Below are 10,614 nucleotides of genomic sequence, written 5' to 3'. Positions count from 1 at the left end.
GGTTTTCTTTTATACATTTACTGGCAAGGTTACCCAGCGTTGTTCGTGGGGGGGGGGGATAAAAAAAAACTAAATACAAAATATTAAAATAGTATTAGGTTTCTCACCCCACCTTCACCCACTAGAAAAGAAATTCCGTTTTTTTTTTTTGTTTTTTTTTGTTTTTTTTGTGAGGAGGGAAAAAATAAAACTTAGGAGGCTTTCAATAAAATTAAGGATGCCTCCAGAGCGCTACTAAAACTAGGTTTCTCCTACCACCATTACCACCCCTTTTCTTTGTGGTACAGAGACGATAATAGTTAAAATGATAAAGTAATTTTTTTTTTTTTTTTTTTTTTTTTTTTATTAAATTTTCACCCCAAACAAGGCACAGTGTCAGTTTGATGTAGGGGGCTACTATCAGGGACATAAGCTACAGGGGTACTATGTGGGGAGTTGGGCAGCAAGATGTTGGTTCACGTTACTCTTGAACTTCTGCATGTCAGTACAGTTGGGGAAGCAGGAACCCGGAAGGGAATTCCAAAGTCTAGCAATTCTGGGGGAAGAAACTATTGGAGTAGAAGGCTTTCTTACATCTAGGGATTTCAACTGAAGGGGTGGGATTTTTCTGCTTGTTGGGTTTATTTACGTTGAGCCGGACTGTCTTTCAATTTGATAAAAATTGCTGACTCAGTTTCTGGGCTGTTACGAGGTGCCCTCAATAAGTTTCCAGACTGTTTTCATGTGGCCACTTTTATTGATAGTGCACACCTGAAACTCTAGTCCCCTTCGAAGTAATCTCCTCCGGCTGCAATGCACTTGTACCATTCAACAATTTCTGGAAGGCCCTGTGGAAGTCCTCTTGTATAAGCGCGTCAATGACCCTCGTCACAGTCTCTTTCATCTTTTCAATTGTCTCATAACGACAGCCTCTAAGGTTTTCCTTGAGCTTAGAGAATAACCAAAAGTCACAGGGAACAAGGTCTGGACTATAGGGAGGGTGAGGAACTGTCTTGATGCCCATCTTGGTCAAATAGTCTGTGGTGAGGATGAAGTTGTGGACTGGTGCATTCGCGCAAATCTTCTGAATCTTCAGTTCCTCGCGAATAATTTTGTGTACAGTTCCCACACTGACATCAAACTATGCACTTATCTCTATAGACACGACGGTACTTATCCATGAAATTCTTTATTTGGCCAATCAACTATGGTGTTCTGACTCCCTTACTCCTCCTACACCTCTCATCATTCCTCACAGATTCCCTACATTTAGACCGAAAATTGTCGGAGGAATTTGGTAGAATTCTCAAAGGTCAAATGGTTGAACTTTGACGCCTTAAAAACCAAATTTCTGGCCGAAAACCGATCCCAGAAATTTTCCCAAATCTCAGTAACCTGTATATCAAATTTCGAGTCTGTAGACTTAAAATTGACAGAGTTATTGTGTAGGGAAATGTACACAGACAGACATGTTCACTTTTATAGATAGATTACCTTGTACCATTAATAAGCACACAAAGATAGGGAGTGACTGAAGTGAGAATAATAGATACTGTATAAAAATACAAATGGGGGGGGGCAGTTATGGTGAAAGTGTTGGATAGAAAAATAGTAAGAGATGGGTCATGTGGTAAGTTAATTGCAAATTACAGCAAATCATCCATGCATGGAATAGTGTTACCACATAGGGGTCAGTGCACCAAGCACTAATCACCCCCTATCAGGCAGGGTCCAAAGAAAGGATCCCCAATCTAATAGGCGCCACACTGTCAAACAAGCTCCAACCTCCTTCCCATCTGCAAAGAAGGTGGGCTCTTTCTTTCATGCTAGAAAGTATCCTGTACCTCTACAAGGCCACCATTCGGCCATGTATGGAGTACTGTTGTCACGTTTGGGCTGGTGCATCTGCTACTAGTCTCTCGCTCCTGGACAGGGTCCAAAAGAGAGTCGCCAACCTATTAGGTCTCGAACTGTCATCTAAACTTCAGCCCCTGTCCCACCGACGAAATGTTGCATCCCTCTGCCTGTTTTACAAGTATTTTAATGGTGGATGCTCTGACGACTACAAGCCCTTGTACTCTCTTGACAAAAATAACCCTGAAAAACCCGACAAGCAGCAAAATCCCACCCCCTACACAGTTGAGATATCTAGATGTAAGAAAGCCTTTTACTCTAATAGCTTCTTCCCCAGAACTGCAGGACTTTAGAATTCTTTTCCGGTTTCCTGCTTCCTCAACTGTACTGACATGCAGAAGTTCAAGCGTAATGTGAACGGACATCTTGCTGCTAAACTCCCTACATAGTACCCATGCAACTTAGGTCCCTGATAGTAGCCCCCTACATCAAAGTGGCAATGTGCCTTGTTTGGGGTGAAAATGTATTTTTAAAAAAATTTTTTTTTTTAAATCACTATCCCTGTGCTTGGTTTGCAAGTACGCAATGATGATGAAATGTGCTTTGACGAATTCATTACACTTGTACCCTCTCGATGTACATACTCCCAATGAACACAAGAAGCGGCAAAATCCCACCCCTTCATTGTGATCCCCTTGATGCTGAAGAGCCTTCTACTCTAACAGTTTCTCGTCTCAAACTGCTAGATTGGAGAATTCCCTCCCTGTTTACTGCTTCCCCTGACTGTACTAGCATGCTAAAGTTTACATCTAATGTGAACAATTCTCTACTTAAAGTAAAAAAATAAAAACATAAATAAAAAAATTGAACAATTAAAATTTAAGTTTTTCTCAACCATAACTCAATCCTAAAACTGAGGAATATTTTAGCCTGTAGTTTGTGTGATTAAAACATATAGGAAAACAAGTCCTAAGGCTACAAACGTTGATTAACTCAGCTTTTATGTAATATTAAGTAAAGAATGGTTTTGTTTTAAGAAATATTGTTTATAAGTTTAAAAAGAAAAAAAAAAGATGTAAAAAATACCTGTCTCCTTTTTTTTTTTTTCTTTTTTTAAATATTCCGGGGTAACGGTGACACTGCTAATCCGAACAAAGAAGTAGATTATTTTGGGTGTGTTTGAAGTCAGTGTAGAATCGGAACGAGTTTTTAAACAAAAAAAAAAAAAAAAAACTTTGCTGGTCGTATTGGTCAGCAGTCACTCAATAATGCAGAATGGCCACGGCGGCAGCGCGGAGGTCAAGCTGAAAATCACTCGGCTCAGATTCTGACCCCATTGGCGAGAGAGAGAGAGAGCACTTGACAAGGCTTGTGAGTCACTAGATCTTGTTAGTGAAATATGAAGAGGATAAGTAGGATGCTGAGGTTTGAATGATGAGGAGAGGGGACGGAGAGAAGGGGGGGGAGGTGATAAGAAAGACAAGGGCATAAGAGAGAAAGAAAGACATGGAGAAATTGAATGATGAGGATAGAGTCAGAGAGAGAGAGAGAGAGAGAGAGAGAAGTTAAAAGGAGATGAGAGAGAGCAAGAGAGATGAATGTAAGAACTATAAGGATATGGAGAAAAATAGGCAGACGGATAGACCGAGGAGAGGGAGATAAAAAGTAATAGAATACGGAGAGAGAGAGAAGAATTAAAAGGAGAGAGAGCATAAGAGAGGGAAAGAGAGAGAAGAATTAAAAAGAGAGAGAGAGAGAAGAATTAAAGAGAGAGAGAGAGGGACAGCAAGATAGAAAGATGAATTTAAGAACTACAGGATGGAATGATAAAATTGTCACCACAGAAAAGACAACATGATTCCATTTCCATTTAATGAAAACCATTTTTCTTTTTGTTGCAGACCATGCCTAGGAAAGATTAACAAGATATTGGTTTACACCACATTCAAACTACTGCATGTCAGTACAGTCAGGGAAGCAGGTCACAGGAAGGGAATTCCAAAGTCTAGCTGTTCGAGGGGGAAAAAAACTATTAGAGTAGAAAGATTTCTGGCATTTAGAGACCTCAACCTCAACAGTGAAGGGGTGAGATTTTGTTGCCAAATGGATTTGTCGTGGACATGTATGCCGAGGGGGCACAAGTGCAACGAGTTCGTCAGAGCACATTCCATTAAAATATTTGTAAAACAGGCGCAGAGATGCAACATTGCGGTGATGGGACAGAGGTTAGAGCCTAGTTGACAAAGTGGGATCTATTAGATTGGAGACCCTTTTTTGGGGGGGAGAACCTATTCAAATTAGAAACTAAGCAGGTTTCATTTGGCTTGATTGTTACGGCATATCAACCCTTTTCGGTTCATTTATTTCATTTTCGTAGAAGTTTTTTACACTTCAAGTTGTCAATATTTTTGAATGTTTGATAGATTCTATTTTGTATAGGAATGGTTCTCTCGACTTACACTCCCAGTAACGTTACCAGTAACCTGTTAATATTACTGGTGTTGTTTGAATAAAAAAAGTCTTTCAGTTTTATAAGATACTAGCGGGGGTATCCGGCATTGCCTGGGTGTGTCGAAGTGATGTAACAAGGACTCCCCCCCCCCAAAAAAAAATGGTAGTGGGGGTGGGGGTCAAAACAACAGTAGGCATTTTGGGAGGAGAGAGATGTTGAAAAAAAATAAAGTGGTAGTAGGCAGATAGGCTCGAACACTAACGCGAAGAAAAAAAAGAAGGTTTTAAAAAAGGTTTAAAAAAAAAAAAAAGTAACGTCTTAACCAATGAAAAATGTGTGTGTTTGTATATGTCAAAACACACATTTTGCCTTTTATATATATAGACTAGACTGGGTGTCCGGCGTTGCCCGAGTGTTTGGAGGTGTGTGTTGAGAAGACAAAAAAAAAATAATAATAGTAGGCAGGCAGACTTGAACCCATACCGAGAAGAAAAAGAATGTTAAAAAAAAAAAATGTGTGCCTTTGCTGTTGCGTCCATTGCCAAACCGGAAGTGGCGAAGGTTTAAATTAAGGGTAGACAACCAAAAAGAGATGACATCTTTAGAAAATATCGACGAAAAAACCCCCCGACCCCTCCCTATAGAAAAGTGCCCAATTGAAGGCGAAGGAATTAATGTTTTTAGCCGATTTTTCGATATCTGTCGTCCAAAAGGTCGAGCTTCAAAATGATATTGATCTCATAAAAATTTGTTGCCTCTGTCGAAAGATACAAACATACATACATACATTTAAACAGACAGGTGAGATTTATATTATAGATAAGACGAAGCAAAGAAAGAAAGGAACAAACCAATAATAAAAAAAAAAAATTGGAAGAGGGTGTTACGTAAGCATAAAGAAAAAGAACAAAAAAAATAATATCTACAATTAAAACTGCCCTCCTACTGAGAGACATCACTATCCATGGAGCAGTCTACTCAGAATGTATCAACAAGAAATTCAGCTTTGTTTGAATAAAGAAGTCTTTCAGTTTTGGGGAGATATAAGAGACAAAGCGAAGGTAGAGATAGGCAGAAACCAATAAAAAACAAGTGAAGCATGCATGATCCCCCGTGAGTGCACAGTGACCGAGGCATAACAAAATGACTAAGTCCATCATTTGCTCCCACCCCATTTAGCCCCAAAAGTCCCCAAGGCCTTAACATATTTAAATTTAAGTTCAGCACCATGCAAAACTGCTAAATAGACATACACAAAAAATTTTGGACAAATTGGTAAAATAGTCCCAAAAATGTTTTTTTTTTTAATTTTTTTAACACGGTGGTCACCACTTATCAAGGCCCGGAAGCCACTCAAGGATAAGGGTTATTGCAAGTACAGTACGTTAGTGTGGAGATTTGAAAGTGTTTACTTAAGGGGGCGGTTCATTAGGAATTTGTTAACGTTGGACTTGAAGACATCCAAGTTGTAGTCAGGTGGGAAGCAGCCAGACGGAACAGAGTTCCACAGGCGTGCAGTTCTAAGAAAGAAGCTTTGTTCATGGAATCCATGTTTTGATTTAGGCACAGATAAAGAGTGGCGGAAATTTTTCACAGTGGATTCAGCCAGATGGGTGTTTTTCGTGAAAGATTGGCGAGGGGGGACCAGAGATTGGAGTTCAGACGAGCACTTGCCATGGAAATAACGATAAAACAAGGAGTGTTTTTATTAGCCCTAAAAGAGCCCCTGGGCACACCCAAGAGTTATCGCAACGTATAGACAAAAAAAAATCAATCAGTTAATTATAGAAATCAGTTAGTTACAACTTTTCAGAAAGTTTTATAAAAATCCAAGGCATCAAATTTTTTTAATAAGTACAAAAGTGTTAAGTTTAGCCATTTTAACCCGAAATTCACCCCTAGGGGTGCAAGCAGAGTTTTCTCAGAAAATCCGTTTTGTTACTATTTTTTTTTTTTTTTACATAGGCATCACCACATTATCAAGGCCAGGAGGCCACTCAAGGATAAGGGTTAAAGATTGTACATTAGAAATTGGACAATATAGTAATCATTAGTAATGAAAATTTGGTAAATTTGATAACTTATATAGAACGGCTCATCAAGAACTTATTTACGTTAGACTTGAAGACAACCATATTGTAGTCAGCCGGAAAGCAGGAAAATGGAAGACAATTCCACAGGCGTGCAGTTCTAAGAAAGAAGCTTTGTTCATGGAATCTACGTTTAGGTTTAGGCACAGATAAAGAGTGGGGGGAATTATTGATAGTGTTTTCAGCTAGACGAGTGTTTCTTGTGAAAGTTTGGCGAGGGGGGACCATAGATTGAAGCTCAGTCGAACACTTTCCATGAAAATAACGATACATCAGAGACAAACTCGCAACATCTCTTCTGTGAGATAGAGGTTGCAAGGAAGAGAAAAGGACATCTACGAGGCTACGAAGTCTATTTTGAACTCTATCAAGGCAGGCCAAGTCTTTTCTAGCAGCTCCTGCCCAGATGTGGCAACAGTATTCCATCCTTGGACGTACCTGGCTCTTATATAGATAGAGAATAGCATCAGCAGTGAGATATCTACCGGATCGATAGAAAGATCCCACCATTTTTCCAGCGGCCTTGGCAACAGATTTGATGTACGTGTTCCATTTAAGATCAGGAGTAAAGGTCAAGCTAAGAAGCTTGTCAAAACTTGAGGCCTCCTGAAGACGAGAGCCATTCATTTCAATTGATGCCAGATGTGGATCAGAATGTTTTTTATTTTTACTACTATCATGTTTAATGTTTGTGCAAAATTTCCAAAAATTCCAAGGCATAATTACTGAGAAAAATGCAGACAGACGAACAAGGGTGAATTTACAGGTTTACCCTCCTTTTGTCATGGGGGACCAAAAAATGTAGAAGAGGGCGTTAGGTAAGCACAAAGAAAAAGAAAGAAAGGAAAAACGATATCTACAATTACAACTGCCACTCCTGCTGAAAGACATCACTATCCATGGAGCTATCTGCTCACAATGTACCAACAAGAAATTCAGTTATTTTCTGTCAATAAACAAAAGATTACAGTCAAATCTGGTGAAGGTCGACGAACTTTGCATACAATGTTATACTTTTAGTGTTTTTATTTTCTTCTTTATTTATAGTGTTATATTACGAGTCGTTGTTTCAGCATCTCACGTGAAGTGCCTGGAAATTTCCGACGGTAAGTCTTTATTCTGGATAAGCATCAACATTTGTCTTCCTTTTAGTGTTCGGAAATGAGACTAACCCTATGCGGGTTTAACCAGCTTCCTCCAAAGGAGAGAGTTCCATGGGAGTATGAAATTCACAAGTGGTCCCCAATCGATAAAATTGTTGCTCTAGAAAAGATGACATGATTCCATTTCCGTTTGATGAAAACCGTTCTTTTTTTTGTTGCAGACGATCTACTAGCTGTTCAGTTGTGTACAAGTCCCAAGAGCGATAGGAGCCTTCTATCATGCCTGAAAGTGATACAATACTCAAGGAGAAGGATCAGAGATGTGCCACTGTACAACTCATGCTCTCTACCAATCCAAGTTATGACAACAGGACCATTGCCACAACCTTTAAAATGCATTGATGGATTGCCGCGAATAACATTGTGTCACTTTCAGATATGATAGACTAGCCTGGGTGCCTGGCGTTGTCTGGGTGTTTGGAAGTATGTGTTGAGCAATGAAAAAAAACATATATAAAGTAGTAGATTGGAGATGCGCCACTGTACAACTCATGCTCTCTACCGATCCAAGTTATGACAACAGGACCATTGCCGGCACCCTCAAAATGCAAATCCGAATGGTTCAACACTTAAAGGACATACCCAGGGTGATGAAAACAAAGTTTCCAGTCACGGTTATGGTCTTTGGCATGGTTTCAAGTGAGGGCCACATCATACCACCTCACATCTTCAAAGCCGGCGTGAAAGTCGATACCAAAGTTTATCTGGATGTGCTGAAGAGTGTGGTCATCTCCTGGTGCAATGAGGTGGCAGCTGACAGATCCTAGGTGTGGTACCAGGACTCTGCGCCGACCCACAAGTTCAAAGAGCCCCAGGCTTGGCTTCAGAATGAGTGCTACGACTTTGTACCCTTCTTTCCTCTCTCAACCTGACCCTAACCCTGAACTACTTCGTTTGGTCATGTGTTTATGTTAAGAACATCAACATGACCCCTCACAAAACCAAAGCCAGCCTGATCGCCGCCATCTGCCGAGCTCTCACTGGCATGAATGCTCCAGGTTCCGGACACGTATCGAGGCAGTGATTGAAGCTGAAGGCAACTACATTGAATAGATGTCTGCTCTACTACATAAATAAGTTGTCTGAATTTATTTTTTCAATATAAGTTTATAAATAAAGCTGTATCATTCTATTGTATTCTGTAATAAAGCTTTATCATTCTATTGTATTCTGTAATAAAGCTGTATCATTCTATTGTATTCTGTAATAAAGCTGTATCATTCTATTGTATTCTGTAATAAAGCTGTATCATTCTATTGTATTCTGTAATAAAGCTGTATCATTCTATTGTATTCTGTAATAAAGCTTTATCATTCTATTGTATTCTGTAATAAAGCTTTATCATTCTATTGTATTCTGTAATAAAGCTTTATCATTCTATTGTATTCTGTAATAAAGCTTTATCATTCTATTGTATTCTGTAATAAAGCTGTATCATTCTATTGTATTCTGTAATAAAGCTGTATCATTCTATTGTATTCTGTAATAAAGCTGTATCATTCTATTGTATTCTGTAATAAAGCTGTATCATTCTATTGTATTCTGTAATAAAGCTTTATCATTCTATTGTATTCTGTAATAAAGCTGTATCATTCTATTGTATTCTGTAATAAAGCTGTATCATTCTATTGTATTCTGTAATAAAGCTGTATCATTCTATTGTATTCTGTAATAAAGCTGTATCATTCTATTGTATTCTGTAATAAAGCTGTATCATTCTATTGTATTCTGTAATAAAGCTGTATCATTCTATTGTATTCTGTAATAAAGCTTTATCATTCTATTGTATTCTGTAATAAAGCTTTATCATTCTATTGTATTCTGTAATAAAGCTTTATCATTCTATTGTATTCTGTAATAAAGCTTTATCATTCTATTGTATTCTGTAATAAAGCTGTATCATTCTATTGTATTCTGTAATAAAGCTTTATCATTCTATTGTATTCTGTAATAAAGCTGTATCATTCTATTGTATTCTGTAATAAAGCTGTATCATTCTATTGTATTCTGTAATAAAGCTGTATCATTCTATTGTATTCTGTAATAAAGCTTTATCATTCTATTGTATTCTGTAATAAAGCTTTATCATTCTATTGTATTCTGTAATAAAGCTTTATCATTCTATTGTATTCTGTAATAAAGCTGTATCATTCTATTGTATTCTGTAATAAAGCTTTATCATTCTATTGTATTCTGTAATAAAGCTGTATCATTCTATTGTATTCTGTAATAAAGCTGTATCATTCTATTGTATTCTGTAATAAAGCTTTATCATTCTATTGTATTCTGTAATAAAGCTTTATCATTCTATTGTATTCTGTAATAAAGCTTTATCATTCTATTGTATTCTGTAATAAAGCTGTATCATTCTATTGTATTCTGTAATAAAGCTTTATCATTCTACTCTGTAATAGAATAATAATAAATTCGGTTTCTGACAGACAGATACCAAATCTCCATTAGTAAAGTTAGGGTTGAAATTGTGATGATCAGAATTCACTGTTTATACCGAGTTTGTATATTTACAGTGTTATCAGAACACATATGGCAATTGAAATTTTTTTTTTTTTTTAATAAATGATAATAAAACAAGAGTTAGAAAAATAATTTATTTTGCAAATGAAAAATATTCTCCACGGAAGTTTGCTGAATTCACATGACTGCCTTTTTCATTTTCTTCTTTAATATTTTTGGAGGGCCTAAAAATTTAAAGGTGGTTCTGAAAAAGAGAAAAATATAATAATAATGATGATAACAATTAAAATAATAAAAATAATAACATAATAAACATAATAAAAAATAATAATAATAAAATCATAAAAAAATAATAATGATCAAGAAAAAATTTTCTTTAAAAAAAAAAACAAAATAAAAAAGAATAAAATAAAAAAAACTATATACCTCAATAAAACTGATAATTTCCTTAAAAAAAAAGTAAAAAAGAAATCTCTTTCAAGAAAAAAACGACAATCTCCTGAAAAAAATAACAACCATAATCTCCCTCCAGAAAAAAAACAAATACTCTTAATAAAAAACCCAATAATCTCTTTCATGAAAAAAAAAAAAACCCGATAAT

The 10,614-nt window shown here is 36.9% G+C and overlaps 2 protein-coding genes across 2 annotated transcripts in view; both read right to left on the bottom strand.

Moving 5' to 3' along the window:
• The window catches only part of LOC145269036 (DNA repair protein XRCC4-like), a 208,225-nt gene extending 205,170 nt beyond the window's left edge, over positions 1-3,055 (bottom strand). Inside the window, exon 1 of the mRNA XM_080124635.1 lies at positions 2,920-3,055. The gene's annotated coding sequence lies outside the window, so the exon portion shown is untranslated. The remainder of the gene's footprint in view (positions 1-2,919) is intronic.
• Positions 3,056-10,128: 7,073 nt separating this feature from the next.
• LOC145269034 (general transcription factor IIH subunit 3-like) overlaps positions 10,129-10,614 on the bottom strand; it is a 71,247-nt gene continuing 70,761 nt past the window's right edge. Inside the window, exon 12 of the mRNA XM_080124629.1 lies at positions 10,129-10,257. Within this exon, the coding sequence (XP_079980755.1) occupies positions 10,191-10,257 (67 nt within the window). The 3' untranslated portion in view covers positions 10,129-10,190. The remainder of the gene's footprint in view (positions 10,258-10,614) is intronic.

The sequence above is a fragment of the Euprymna scolopes genome, chromosome 45 (genome assembly GCF_053919585.1).
Source record: "Euprymna scolopes isolate OS-2025 chromosome 45, ASM5391958v1, whole genome shotgun sequence".
Lineage (NCBI taxonomy): Eukaryota > Metazoa > Mollusca > Cephalopoda > Sepiida > Sepiolidae > Euprymna > Euprymna scolopes.
This window is presented reverse-complemented; position numbering and strand designations above follow the sequence as displayed.